The sequence below is a fragment of the Phodopus roborovskii genome, unplaced genomic scaffold (assembly GCF_943737965.1).
Source record: "Phodopus roborovskii unplaced genomic scaffold, PHOROB, whole genome shotgun sequence".
Taxonomy (NCBI): domain Eukaryota; kingdom Metazoa; phylum Chordata; class Mammalia; order Rodentia; family Cricetidae; genus Phodopus; species Phodopus roborovskii.
The window spans coordinates 57,730-73,085 of NW_026126980.1; the positions used below are offsets into that span (position 1 = coordinate 57,730).

Below are 15,356 nucleotides of genomic sequence, written 5' to 3' on the forward strand. Positions count from 1 at the left end.
GGAAACCCTAGGTCTCTCCACACATTCATCTTTTATTTAATAATAATTATAATAATAACCATTGTCATAACCAACATCATCATTTATTCAATAATAATAATAGTAATAATAATATCCATTGTCATCACCATTATCAATTTATTTAATAATAATAATAACCGTGGTCATCATCCATAATAATAACCATCATCATCAATTTATTTAACAATAATAATAACCATCATGATCTTCATCATCATTGAGTTCATAATAAGTCTCCCTCCTCCTCATTGACTGATTGAGTCCCTCCCTCCCTGGGAGCTTGTAAACCAGCTAGGTGGGTGGACCCTCCGGCCTGCCCCCCTCCCTCCGAGTATGCAGCTCACTCGTCCATTATTTATTAATAATAATAATAATCGAATTCATAATAAAAGTCTCTGCGCCACCTCCTGGCCTACATGCGAGTCTAGCATCCTTCATACAAGCCTGTGCGATCCTGGCAGGACCAACAGAGACCCTGTCCTTTGTGGATGGCAGAGCTGTGTGCATCTCTGACTCTGCACTCCCTGTCGTCCAGTTCAACACCACCAACAATAATAATAAAGTTTCCGCCCGGTCCCCTGGCGCTATACTCGCGTGGTCGAGTGCCCGCTGGCCCCGAAGGCGTTCTTCCCGACCATCTGGGGTGTGGCCGCCGCCTGTGGCTGCACCATGGGCGGGTCAGGAATGACAGCAATGGTGGCACCAGGTGAGGACGCCATTGCAGAGGCAACCCCTGAGGTCCTGCCCATCAGCTGCAGGTCGTCAGGGGCCCTGCGCAGCGTGAGCGCATAGTCGGGTGGGGCGGGGCCAGAGTCTGCCATGCTGTTTCCGATGACGCAATCGCGCCCGGCCACCACATCCCCATCACTTCGCTGCTGCTGGGCTAGGCGGTGCCCGTGGACATGGGCGTGGTGGGCATGGCGCCTGTGAGTCTGGTGCCGGTGCTTGTCCCTCTTGTAGTAGAGCGCGGCGAATGCCAGGACGTTGAGGAGGAGCAGGGCGGCGCCCACTGCGATCGTCACGCTCAGCTCCATCGAGTAGTCGCGCCTTGTCTCGATCAGCACAGCTGCTGCATCTGACCCCGGCCCTGCCTTCCTGCTTCTGCCTCTGGCCCCGGGGTTCCTGCTTCCGGTCCCGCCGGCGTTGTTCCCGCCACTTCCGGTTCTGGGGACGATGTTTAGTTTTCGGGTTCCAAATTCACTGTTTCCTGCCCCGATCCCGCTGTTTCCTGCCCAGGAGCCTCTGTTTCCCGTCCCCGGCCCCGGTGTGGTGCTCTTTCCTGCCCCAAAGCCACTGTTTCCTGACATTGGAGGGGGCGTGTCACCAGGGCGGAGCAGGTTGCGTAGGCCATGAAGGCGTGGCACCAGCTCCAGCCAGAAGGCCACCTTCGCAGCTCGATAGTGGTCGCGCACGCGCGGGCGGAGTCCGATGTGCAGGTACAGCTGTCCTAGCCTTTCGTACTTGGCCCAGGACACCGCCTCAAAACGGTTGGGCCGAGTGTGCGCAAACGTGGTGTCCTGGGGCACTGGGCGGTTCGGGTCACTGAAGGGGGTGAGGGATAACGAGGAGAGGGGAGGGGAAAAAAATAATAATAAAAACAATAATAATGACGATATTAATAATGATAATGTTAATAACAACAATGATAAAAAAGGTAATAATAATAACTTGTTAATAATAATATCAACAACAGTAATAATAGTGACAATATTAACAATAGCAATGTTAATGTTACTAGTAATGAAAATAATAGTAATAATAGTGACAATAATGATAATAGTGATAAACAATGATAACAATGATGACAGTGATGACAAAAACAATAACAAAAATGATAATAACAACAATAATAATAAAGTTAATAATAATGATGATAATAGTAAAGATAGTGACAATAATGAAAATGATTAAAAACAATGACAACAACAATGATAATAATGATAATACTAATGATAACAATGTTAGTCTGTTAATAATAATAGTAATAATAATAACAGGAGAATAATAATAATAGTGATAAACAACAATGACAATGATAGTGATAAAGATAATGATGATGACATAGACAATTAACAACGATTGTAGTCTTGGTAATGATAGTAATAAGAATAATGATAATGATGATAAAAACAATAACAGAAACAATAATAATGGTAATAATAATAATAACTATAACAGTGGTAATAATGATGGCAATGATAATAGTACTAATAGTGACAATAATGATGATAATAAAATCAACAATAATAATGGTAATGATAATAATGATGATGGTACTAATAATAGTAATAATAACAATAACAACAAAAATAGTCATAAATGGTAATGATGATAATAAAACCAACAGCAATAATGATAACAACATATAATAATGATAAAGATGATAATAATAAATAATAATGATGATGAAAATAGTAACAATAATGATAAATATTAACAATGGCAATAATGATGACAGAAATAATGAAAATAACGATGATGATGATGGCAATAACAATAATAATAGCAACAATAACAATGTTGATATAAGAATGAAAATAATAATAACAATAATGCTGAAAATGATGGTAACGATACCAATAATAATAATAATAACACTCCTCAGCTTTGCCCCACCCCTTACTCGGTCATGGCAAAGTTGGTCCAGGAGTTTATGACCTCACCCTGCCCCATTCTGCCCCTCATCCTACGTCACCTTACCCCATCCTACTCAGGCCCATGTACTCTGCCCAAGGCCAGCCCCTTGGCCTCACACCCTGACCCACTCCTTACCCGGTCTTGGCAAAGTTGGTCCAGTATGTCATTACGACGGCGCTGAGCATGACATCGTTCCGGGTGAAGTTGCACCCAAAGAGCGCATCGAGGGCATGGCCAGAAGGGCCAGTGTGAGCTTGGGTGGAGCCAAGCATGGGGGCCCCGAACACATAAGGCACCTCGTCTCCATGCGCAGCAGCGTCAGCCCAGGCCGGTCTGGGGTCTTGGGCAGGTCCCGGCGCTTGGGCATGGTTGGCTTGGGAGTGGCCAGGTGGGCAGCGGTGCCCGAAGGCATAGAAGTAGGTGGTGGAGCCATAGCGTGCATGTAGGTCTGCTGTGGCCACAGCAGGCGCCGCCCACTGGTGGTCTGTGAATAGCGCCACTAGCGTGCGCCTACGCGTTTCTGCATTCTCAGGTGCTGCCCAGTCCGTGTACATGAACTTCACTGTCTCACGCAGCGCGTCACGCCCGCCACGCCCATCTCCAGCCCCGCCCTTCCCCTCTTCCCACTCGGGGCTGCCATACAGCGCTTCCACGAAGCCTGACACTGCCCCATCAAAGGCAGCCACAGACACCCCGCCCCCTGACGATGCCATATCCACTGCCCCTCCTGACACGCCCGACTCGGCTGACCCAAACATGCCCGCCACGCCCATGCCATAGTCGTCGGCCCCGCCCCCACGGTCATCATCTTCATAGTCAGCCCTGCCCCATCCCCCACCTGCAGCCCTTCCCCCACCCCCATCAACCCCTCTCCATGTGCCACCCCTGCCCCCGCCTTCGCCATACTCTTCCATGTAGTCTGCATTGTTAGCCCTAGCACCGCCCGTAGCCTGGCCCCTGACATCAGCCTCAACCCCGCTGTCGACCCCACCCCCAGCACCAGCCACACCCTTGCCCGCCAGGCCGTCCACGAAGGCCAGGCCCTCAGCCTGGTTGACCCCCAGCATGACATCATAGTTGAGGAACTCACCCTGCTCCATGAGTACCTGAGGGTCGTCGGGGATCACATCGCCATCGATCACGGGCCCAAAGGCCACGTGATACGCGGGGGGCAGTATCCGCTGCCGTGATAGCTCGCGCCAGCCCCGCCCACGCAGGCATGCCACCAGCCCCGCCGAATCCTCAGCCCTGCAGCCCACACGTTCTGCCAGCGCCCTTGCGAACCGAGCTGGCTGGTAGTTCACAGCCCAGCTGGACAGCGCCGTGCCGCTCTGGATGATTGCTTTCTGGAACAGGCCTGCGAAGGTGGAAACATGCATGTTACATACATGATGTGTGGACCGTCATGTCAAGTTACACATATCTAACCTGCATGATATATGCATGAGGTGTGCACTACAGTGATGACCTTCTGGAATAGTCCTATAGGGTTGGGTAGAGGTGGACACGCGTGTTATGTGCATGACATATGGAGCATGATCACGGCATTCATGTTTGCACGGTCAGGTGAGACACACATATGACAGGATGCTTGGAGTGGGGTGATGGCGTTCTGGAACAGGCATGCAGGGTATAGGGGGCGGCAGGTTACATGAGTGTTACACACATGATGTATGGACCGTGATGATAGGGTGAAGATACATATGCTACGTGTACTACACCACGGGACCCCGGACAGCTCACACACTGCAAACAAGCACCACATGGCCCTGGGGTCCATCCCATACACACCAACTGCAGCCCCCACCCACCACAGTCACACGTGTGAGCCTGCCGCCTCCACCCCTGCTCACCCTCGGAGTAGTGAGATAGCGTGAGCAGGCTGACACACGAGGCGCCAGCGCCGGAGCCGAACACAGTGACACGCTTATTGTCCCCACCGAAGGCACCCACATTCTCTTCCACCCAGCGCAGTGCCTGAATCTGGTCCAGGAGCCCGTAGTTGCCCTTGGCAGCCTGGTCGCCCGTGCTCAGGAAGCCTGTAGAGGGTGGGTACCGGGACACATTTGTAACACGTGACACAAGAAAACCACACAAGTTTAAAGAAATGCAGTGAAATATGATACATGTATGTGAGACGTTACCCTTAAAAGTCTCAAGTTAAAAATAAAGCAGTGAAAACCTGATACATGTATGTGAAATATGAACAAAAAGTCACAAGTTGTTAAAAAAATGAAAACATGTTACATGTATGTGAGACACGACCCAAAAACATGATTAGTTGAAAGAAAGCAGTAAGAACCTATTACATGTATCTCACCCTGAAAAGTCTCAATTTAAAAAAAAAAAACTGAAAACCTGTTATGTGCATGTGACAGATGAATAAAAATGTCACAAGTTAAAAACATATAGTGAAAACCTGTTACATGTATGTCACATGTGACCTAAAATGGAACAAGTTAAAAGAAAAGCATTAAACCTGTTACATTTATGTTAAACCTGACTCAAAATGGAAAACTTTAAAAACATTGTTACGTGTATATCACATGTGATACAGAGCCATAGGTTAAAATAAAACAGTGAAAAGCTGAAACACGTATGTGACATATGACCCAAATAGTCATAAATTAAAAAAATACAATGAAAACCTCTTACATGTATGTCATACGTGACCCAAAATGTGTCACAAGTGAAAAACAGTAAAATCCTGTTACATGTATGTGTCATATTACCTCAAAACTCTGAAGGTTTTTTTAAAAATGCAAATCTGTGACATGTATGTATGTGACCTTGAAAGGATGAAAATACAGCCTAACTCTCTAATGACCACTAAAAGTGAGAAATTTAAAAATATCCATCAGCATGTATTTAAAAATCACCCTAGCTACATGCAAAGCTCATTAAAAGGAAACACATGAAATAGCTTGGTCACAATGACTGGTCTCTGGAAAGTATTATTGTTCATAACAACCTAGTTTCTGAGGAATGTTGTTATCCACAACAACAGTCTGGGAATTGTTATAGGTCATCACGTCTACAAAGAAAATTAATAACTGAAAGACGGGACTCATGGCAAGAAGGGAAAACTAGAAAGAACAAGTGCTTCTGCCAATAGATATAGAAAACTCCCTGACTGGAGAGTATATTCTCCCTGCCCCCCCCATTATCTTAAGGACAAGGCCATTGAGCCCACTGGTCCTAGAGAAAGAAAACCCCCTAACCGTGCAGGTGCGCTAAACATTCCTGTCTTGTAAAAACTGTGTACTCCATGAAATCTCTGTAACCTAGGAAACCTTATTAACCAAGCTTTGAACTGTACCATGACCTTGCTTTTAGGCCCAATGAAAACAACAGGCTAGCTTTGAAAATAGCCTTGTTACCTTTGATGTAAATCCTATAAAAGCTACCTCAGTTCTGCCCTAAAGGTCCTCAGTCCTCTACACCTGCGTGGCGTATGACTGTGGACCCCAGTACACTTGGAACAAAAACTCCTTATGCTATTTGCATTGAGACTGCTTCTCATGAGCGATTTGGGGTATCACCTTTCCTAAGTGGGAGCATGAAGGTCCACGCTCTGAGGGTCTTTCAACCCCAAAATGTCACAAGTTAAAAAAAAAAAAAAAAAACATTGAGAACATGTTACATGTATGTGACACATGACCCAGAAATGTCACAAATTAAAACAAAACTGGGTGTGTCAGGCAGGGGCGTAGCCAGGGGCTGGGGGTAGGGCTCACCTAACACGCCCAGGCGGTAGTTGAGCGTGATGACAATGACATTGCCATAGCTCGCCAGGACGCTGCCGTCAAACATGTTTCCAGTGCCTTCCATATAGGAACCACCATGGATGTAGACCATTACGGGCTTCTTACCGTCCTGGCCGTGGATGTCTGCAAGGGGTGGGAAGGGGCGGATCACTTAAGGCACCCTTTCCGGCCCTTTCCCTGGGCTGCATCACCACACCCAACTCTGGCAGCCTTACTTCTGGTTCTACTTCAAGCCCCACAGATCAGGGCAGGTCACGTCCAGCCTTATGTTCCTCCCTGCCAGCCATGAAACGGAAGCCATTTCCATCCCACTAGCTTTCCCCACCCACTTCCTGTCCCATTTCCAGGCCTGGGTACTTGCCCCATGCCACTTCCAGAGCTATTTCTGGTCTGAGCCGTGTCACTTCTGGTTCCTATGTCCCTCGCCTTGCCACACTTCTGGTTTGCAAAACCCATCGCCCATTCCTGTGCCATTATTGGCTCCACTTCCGGTCCCAGATGTGCAGTCTGGTTCCCAAACCTCTACCCCTGCCATACTTCTGGTCTCAGCCAAGGCACTTCTGGTCCCAAACCCATCCTCCACCCCACTTACAGGCTGAAGATGTGGGGCAGGGCACACCACTCACTAAGCCAATCGGGACATGGACGTTCGAGATATGGCCACGGCCACAAAAGAAAAAATATCTGCCTTGCCCTCACCCTGCCCTGAAAGTAAAATTTAAAACTACAACATCCTTGGTACCCAATTCTCACAAAGACACAACAAAGACAGAAAAACTACAGACCAATATCCCTGATGAACATCGATGCAACAATACTCAATAAAATACTAGCAAACCAAATTCAAGAATACATCAGAGAAATCATCCACCATGACCAAGTAGGCTTCATCCCTGGAATGCAGGGATGGTTTAACATATGAAAATCTATCAAAGTGATCAATCCTATAAAAAAACTGAAAAAGAAAAACATCATCTCCCTAGATTCTGAAAAAGCCTTTGACAAAATTCAACACCCTTTCATGATAAAGGTCTTGGAGAAATCAGGGATAACAGGAACATACCTAAACATAATAAGAGCAATATACAGCAAACCAACTGCCAACATCAAACTGAATGGAGAGAAACTTAAGCCAATTCCTCTAAAATCAGAAACAAGACAAGGCTGTCCTCTCCCTCCACCTCTTCAATATTATACTGGAAGTTCTAGCTAAAGCTATAAGACAACAAAAGGAGATCAAGGGGATCCAAATTGAAAAGGAAGAAGTCAAACTGTCTCTATTTGCATATGAAATGATAGTTTACATAAGCGACCCAATAAACTCTACCAGGGAACTCTTACAGCTGATAAACAACTTCAGCAAACTAGTAGGATACAAGATAAACTAGACAAAAAAATCAGTAGCCCTACTTTTTTTAGACGACAAAGAGGCAGAGAAAGAAATCAGAGAAAAATCACCCTTTACAATAGCCAAAGCAACATAAAGTATGTTGGGGTAATGCTTACCAAACAAGAAAAAGTCTTACATAATAAGAACTTTGAGGCTCTAAAGAAAGAAATTAAGGAAGATACCAGAAAATGGAAAGATCTCCCTTGTTCTTGGATAGGTAGGATAAACATAGTAAAAATGGCAATCTTGCCTAAAGCAATCTACAGATTCAATGCAATCCCCATTAAAATCCCACCACAATTCTTCACTGACCTTCAAAGGATAATAATCAACTTTATATGCAAAAACAAAAGACCCAGGATAGCCAAAAACAACCTTACACAATAAAAGAACTTCAGGAGGCATCACCATCCCTGACTTTATGTTCTACTACAGAGCTATAGTTCTGAAAACAGCCTGGTATTGGCACAAAAATAGACAGATAGACCAATGGAATCGGATTGAAAATCCTGATATTAACCCACACACCTATAAACACCCGATTTTCGACAAAACAGCTAAAATTATACAATGGGGCAAGGACAGCATCTTCAACAAATGGTGCTGGCACAATTGGATGAGGGTGTGTAGAAGATTGCAGATAGACCCATGTCTGTTGCCATGCACAAAACTCAAGTACAAATGGATCAAAGACCTCAACATCAAATCAAGTACACTGAACCTCTTAGAAGAGAAAGTAGGAGGTACCCTTGAGCAAATTGGTATAGGAGACCCCTTTCTGAACATAACTCCAGGGGCACAGACACTGAGAACAACAATTAATAAATGGGGCCTCTTCAAACTTAGAAGCTTCTGTAAGGCAAAGGACACAATGGACAAGACCAAACAGCAGCCCACAGACTGGGAAAAGATTTTCACCAATCCTATGTCTGACAAAGTGCTTATCTCTAAAATATACAAAGAACTCAAGAAACTAGTCAAAAAAACAAAACAAAAACAAAAACAAAAAAAAAAAACACCAAATAACCCTATTAAAAATGGGGTACAGGACTGAAGAAAGAAGTCTCAATAGAGGAAATCAAAAAGGCTGAAAGGCACTTAAGAAAGTGCTCAACATCCTTAGCTATCAGGGAAATGCAAATCAAAACATCAAAACAACTTTGAGATACCATCTTACTCCTGCCAGAATGGCTAAAATTAGAAACACCAATGAGGACTCATGTTGGAGAGGATGTGAAGATAGGGAAACACTCTTCCACTCTTGGTGGGAGTCTAAACTCGTACAGCCATTATGGTGATCAGTATGGCGGTTCCTCAAGAAAATGGGAATTAGTTTACCACAGGACCCGGCAATCCCCATCTTAGTCACTTACCCAAAGGATCAATATCCATGCAACAAAGACATCTGTTCAACTATGTTCATAGCAGCACTATTTGTAATAGCAAGAAACTGGAAGCAATCTAGATGCCCCTCAATTGAAGAATGGATAATGAAGATGTGGCACATCCACACAATGGAATACTACTCTGCAGAAAAAAATAATGGAATCGTGAAATTTCACAGGCAAATGGATGGCACATGAAGAAACCATCCTGAATGATGTAACCCAGTCACAAAAAGAGGATCATAGTATGTCCTCACTCATATATGTATTTTAGATCTAGCACAAAGGATCACCAGCCTATAATTCACACCACCAGAGGAACTAGGATACAAGGTGTATTCTGAGATTCATATAAATTCCCTCACAGAACTGGGAATGGACGAGTCCCCCATAGCACAGGGGAAGCGGGGGGGGGGGGGGCGCAGCGAATGGAGAGAGAAGTAGGAGAAAATGAGGGGGAGGAAAGGAGAACACGTGTGACTAGGAAGATTGAGTCCAGTTAGGAATAGACTACAGGAGAGACAGACAGAGAGACAGAGAGAGAGAACATAAAAGAGGGAGCCAATATTTGTTTGAAGAGAAAACTGTACCTAAAGAAAGGTCTAGAGACCTACAAGACTGCCACCAACTAACAATTTGAGCATCCGTGGAAAGGCTACCATAAATGCCCTTCCTGGATAGGGAGATCAACAACTAACTTATCCATGAATCCCTCATCTAGTACCTGTTGGAAACAGAAGCAAACACCCACACCTAAACACTTAGTAGAACCAGAATCCAGATGAAGAGGGAGAAGACAAGACCAGGTTGCAAAAACACATAGAGACAGCTTACCTGAACAAGGAGGAGCTAACATTCCCCCAGACTGATAGCTGGGAAGCCAGCATGGGACTGACTCAGGCCCCCCCTGAATATGGGTCTCAGCCAGAAGGTCTGAGCAGTCTAAGGAACCTCAGACAGTGGAGCCAGGATGTATCCCTGGTGCACAAAAGGACTTTGCAAACACATCCCCCATGGAGGGATAACTGCCTTAACCTAGAGACAGGAGAGAAGCCCTAGTCCCTACTTCACATGACCTGTCAGATCTACATGACCCCAACTGGATGGCATTCCCCTACATATGGAATTGGGGTGGGGGGATGGGAGGGGAGGGTGGTTAGGGTGCATGTGAGAGGACAGAGAGGGTACAAGTGATGGAAGGAAAGAGGGAGGGAGTGAGGGAGAGAGAGGCAACTGGGATTGACATGCAATATAATAAATTAAATAAAAAAAAAACCTACAACAACCACCAAAAAAAAAAAAAAAAAAAGAGTAATGTGAAATTTCCGGAATCCCCTGTTCACAGACACAAGGGGGAAAAATACTAACAAAGAAAAACCAGAAAATACTAAAATAATAAAAAACAAAAAAAATTTTAAAAAATTGAAAAGAACAACACCCGACTTCCCCCCCAAAAAAGAGTCTGAAATATATATAAGACCAAAAAAATTACAACAAAATACAAAACCAAGAAAATCACAATTTCTTTTTTCTTTTCTTTTTTTTTTGTTTGGTGAGGGCAAAAATACGAAAAACCAAGAATCAAAAATTATTAAAAGTAATTTTAATACCAAAAACCCATCCCCCAAAACACACACAAAATATTAATAGAAAAAAAGAAAAAACACCCAAAATCAAGAAAAATCACATTTTTTTCTTCTTGTAGTAAGGGCAAAAAACAAAAAAAGTTAAAGAAACCATGCGCCCCCCAAAATGCATTAAAAAAAAAACAATCAAACAAAACGAGTGAGGGTAAAAAGCAAAAAAAAACAACTCCAAACAGCCAAAAAGACCCCAAAAACTATATGTATGTATGTATGTATGTATGTATGTATGTATGTATATGTATATATGAAAAATCCAAACCCAAATAATTTCTATTTTTGTTGTTTGATTTCCTGACTACTAGCTTTTCCTTTTGCTGTGATTTTTTATCAAGAAGAAAAAGTCCAAAGAAGTTTGCCCAGGCACAGAAGCTTCAAACATAGTGAAAAAAATTAAAAATTAAAAAAACAACCAAAAAATTTGTACAGAGATTAAATCCTGGGGTCGAGCCTGTCTCGAGAGGAACAAAAATTATACCTTCGTTGTCACCATACTCGTTACTCGTGATGTTGTCTGCAATTTTCTTAGATTTCGCTCCTGGGTGGCGTTGACAGGAGGTGGGGGGATAATAATAAAAAATTCAAATACAGCAGAATTCAGAGCCGTCAGCTGGTTTGTACACGTTAACCCGTGAAGGAAGAATAACAAAAGAAGAGAGAATAAAAAATGAATAAAAATAAAACGGAGGAGGGCGAAGAGGGAAAAAATGAAAACTAAATTCCAAAACCTGGAGACTGATTTTGGTTTTAGAGGGAAAAAAAAAATTCATTTCTAGTGGCGGAGTGTGGGCAGAAAAATGAAATTATCCCATAAAAGTCAAACCAAAACATAATTAAAATGTAAAACCCAGGGTGGGGCCAGAAAAAAATTAAACTTTCCCCTAAAAATTAATGCGTGTGCGAGTCGTTTAGGGTAAAAAAAAAAAAAGTCAAAATACCACATCATAAAAAGGCTGAATGCGATTCCCCACGCCCGCCTCCCCTGTCACATTGACCTTTGCGCCACCGTCAACCACCAGCCATGCCCTCCCAGATTGCGCCCAAGGACATCTCCCGGTGCTCCACACAGGATGGAAACCGAATGGGGAATGGAAAGAAAAAAATCCTAATATGAGGGTGCCGTGCTATGCTTACGGTGGAGAAAACGCACCAACTATCAAATCAGTGTAATTATGGTAGGGCACGTGTCCAATCCTCATGAGGTCTGGGCGGTTTATGAGAGTGTTTAATGCAGTGCCGAAGTAGTTAATTAGTGTAGAGGTAAACCGGTCTCCGACCTTGTAGGCTCCAGGGCACTCTGTCTCCACTGGAGCCTGAAATTCTGGGTGTACCACAATTGTGTCATCATGGGATAAAGCACTCTGGAAATCCAAATACGTTGCACTATGGATATTACGGTAAATAGGTGGCATCATGGGAAGAAGTGGAGTCTGAAATATTCTGATTGGCTGTACTGGGGCTTACAATAAAGCGGTGTCATCATGGGGTGGAGCGAGTGTACTTCATTACATTGATTATGGTAAACAGGTGTCATCATGGAAAGAACTATCCCTGAACATTCACTGAGCTGCAGTGTGTCGATTATGCCATGCAAAGAAGCAGAATCTGAAAATGAGCATGGGCTCAAGGGATATTACGGTAAAGCGATGGAATGATGGGGAGAAGCAGTCATTACAAATTTGGGTGCACTGCACTGGTCTGATTACTGTAAACAGGAGGCGTCATGGGAGGAAGAAGACCCTGCAGTGCAGTGATTATGGTAAAACGTTGGCATCATGGGAAGGTGTGTGTGTGTGCTGTACTAGGATGATGACAGTAAACCTGTGGCATCATGGGAAATTACCGACCATAGGAATGGCCATGTAACTATGTTGGGGCGGGGCCACCGTGAGGCCACACTCCCAGGGCCCCAAGAGGGCGCCTCAATGGGAGAAATAGAGTACTGTAGGCATGAGCATTAACAAAATTAACAAGTCTGAATTAAATCTGACCATGTAAAACAGATCTGGAACCAATGAATACACATGAGTGTATGCAAATTACAGCAGGGGGTCTCAGTGATTGTGTTATATAGATAAAATCTAATGCAACTCACCCTTATGAATATGCATGTGAACATGCAAATCAGACTGGTGAATATGCACAAGCACCAGGATTTGCCCATTGAGGCTTTGAATGCCGCATGCAAATCAAAAGCAGGGAGGGATTCAGGAATTGTCTAGTCCGGGCCCAAATATCATGCAAATCATGCTGATGTACATTTACAAGTACATGCAAATGACCCAACAGGAAAGTGATGTCTGCTGAGGCTGTCACGGAGTAGTCCGCATGAGGTCAGCCATTGATGCCCTCACATGTGCACACGAGACAGTCGTGTATGGGATGGATGCAAGGTCATGTGTGCTCTCATGTGTGATACAAACATATGTGGGGTGTGACATCTCAGTGTGGCGTGCATATGTATTCACATGCCCATAGGTGACATTCGTGTGTAACCTACATGCATGGTCATGGGCACGTGTTACACTCGTGTGTGCTGTGCATATGTGGTTATGTGTGGGATGGATACAAGGTCATGTGTGCTCTTGCATTCTCATGACACACGTGTGTGGGGTTAATCTGTGGACTTGTGTGCACGCATGACAGTGCTATGTGGAGTGCATAAGAGTTCACATGTCCACACATGACAATCATGTGTAATGTGTATGCAGAGTCATGGGCAAATGTGTTATACTCGTATGTGCAGTGCGCATGTGGTCATGTGTACATGCATCACTTGTGTGGTGTATGTGCATGTGAGTACGGTGTTCTCAGTCACACACGTGATTATCCACACTTGTCACACACATGACACACATGTGAGCACGGCTGACCTGTGGATTCCCCACCTGGACATGAGATGTCAGTGATGTCCCACACATGTCACTTAGAACCTGGGGCCCATAACCCTGCCCTGTGAAGTAACACGTGTCTCCTGACAGGTGTCACCCAGACCACGTGACACTAACATGAGCTCATGGTTGAGGCCCACAAATGACTTCACGCCTGTCCTGTCCACCTTACCGTGTCACCACCCAAGGGCTGTACATTCTGCATGTATCTCAGTAGCATATTCTCCCCATCGGACCCCGCCCCGTATTACCTCAGTGTGTTTTCCCTTGCCCTTCATGACATCACCCGACACCCCCTACCCTGAACCCATCCCCACCCTACCACATTCACAATGGAACGCTGACATTGAGACCTCACATGTCTGACCTTAGAGTGTTCTCCCTACATACCTGATGAGGTCACAAAAACCCCATGCCTTGACCCTGTGACCTCCACCTCTCCCGCCAACCCACACTGCCACTGCCTCTGGTATGTAGACGTTGATATCTCACACGAATGACTTTAGCATGTTCTCCCTGCTCACTTGATGACTTCACTCCTCCCCTATCCCCACCTCTGACCCCAACCCCTCCCCATCCCCTCCTCATCACACACCATCCCCCGCAGGCATGTAGACGTTGAGGTAGAGGCAGTCCTCACTCTGGTCTTGCACATATGACCTTAGCGTGTCCGGGTTAGCCAACAGCCACACGGGCAGCATGTCGCGGGGCAGCGCACGAGGGTCGGGGTCCTGAGGGCAGGCAGGGGCTGGGCGCGTGGCGTCGCGCACCCCAGGCCAGGGCGCTGGTGGCTCAGGAGGCTGGAACCGTAGTGTGCCCGAGGGCGGGGCAGCATAGGGCACGCCCAGAAAGCGCCACACGGGGCCCAGCAGCCCACCTGGCAGGGGTGACCTTAGGCCCCGCAGGCGCCCAGTCCGTGTAGACACCACCACGCCCATGCCATCTTCGCCAGCCATGCCCACGCCAGGCACTCCCACTTCGGGTACGCCTTCCATATCATCGTGTGCTTGCACGTGGGATACTTGGGCCAGGGCCATACACGCCAGTGCCACAGCCAACATTAGCATGGCGGACGGGGTCACTGTGAGGGCGGGGTCATGGGTCATTGGGAGGGCGGGGTCGGGGTCACTGGGAGAGTGAGGTAGGTGGGGTGTGGGCGGTAAAGGATGGAGTCATGGGACAGGTTGGGGTCACAATGAGGGCGGGGTTAGGAGTCATGGGGCAGGGGTGGGATCACTCAATGACAAGCATGTGACTGACATAAACAGGTGTATGACTGACACGTGTCACGTGCGCCAAGGGCTGGGGTGTGAACTTGTGGTTGTCCACATTGGGTCGCCCTGGGTGTGGCTGGATGGGTGTGGCTGGGGGTGGGCAGCAGGACGTGGTGGATGAGGTAGAGGCTTTGAATTCAGGGATTGGGGTCACATGCCTGTGGTCCTCAGGTGTGCACGGGGTCATCCAGGGCACGGCCTTAGGGGTGGGGTCGGTGTTTGCGATCACAAGTGGGGCCTACAGGGGGGCAGGAAAGAGAAAAATTTGGGCGGAATGATATGGGCAGAAGTGGCATCGGTGAGGGAGGAAGTGACTGCACAGATGAGGGGGTGAGGGCAGAAGTAACA

General features: G+C 46.0%; 1 protein-coding gene across 1 annotated transcript; it reads right to left on the minus strand.

Moving 5' to 3' along the window:
• Positions 1 to 301: 301 nt before the first annotated feature.
• Positions 302 to 14,695, minus strand: LOC127214744 (neuroligin-4, X-linked-like). The gene is given in 8 exon segments (XM_051175032.1): positions 302 to 1,563; positions 2,794 to 3,358; positions 3,668 to 4,015; positions 4,512 to 4,697; positions 6,396 to 6,548; positions 11,322 to 11,381; positions 14,330 to 14,665; positions 14,668 to 14,695. Coding segments are annotated over 8 exon segments (2,616 nt in total). The 5' UTR covers positions 14,678 to 14,695; the 3' UTR covers positions 302 to 605.
• Positions 14,696 to 15,356: the final 661 nt, after the last annotated feature.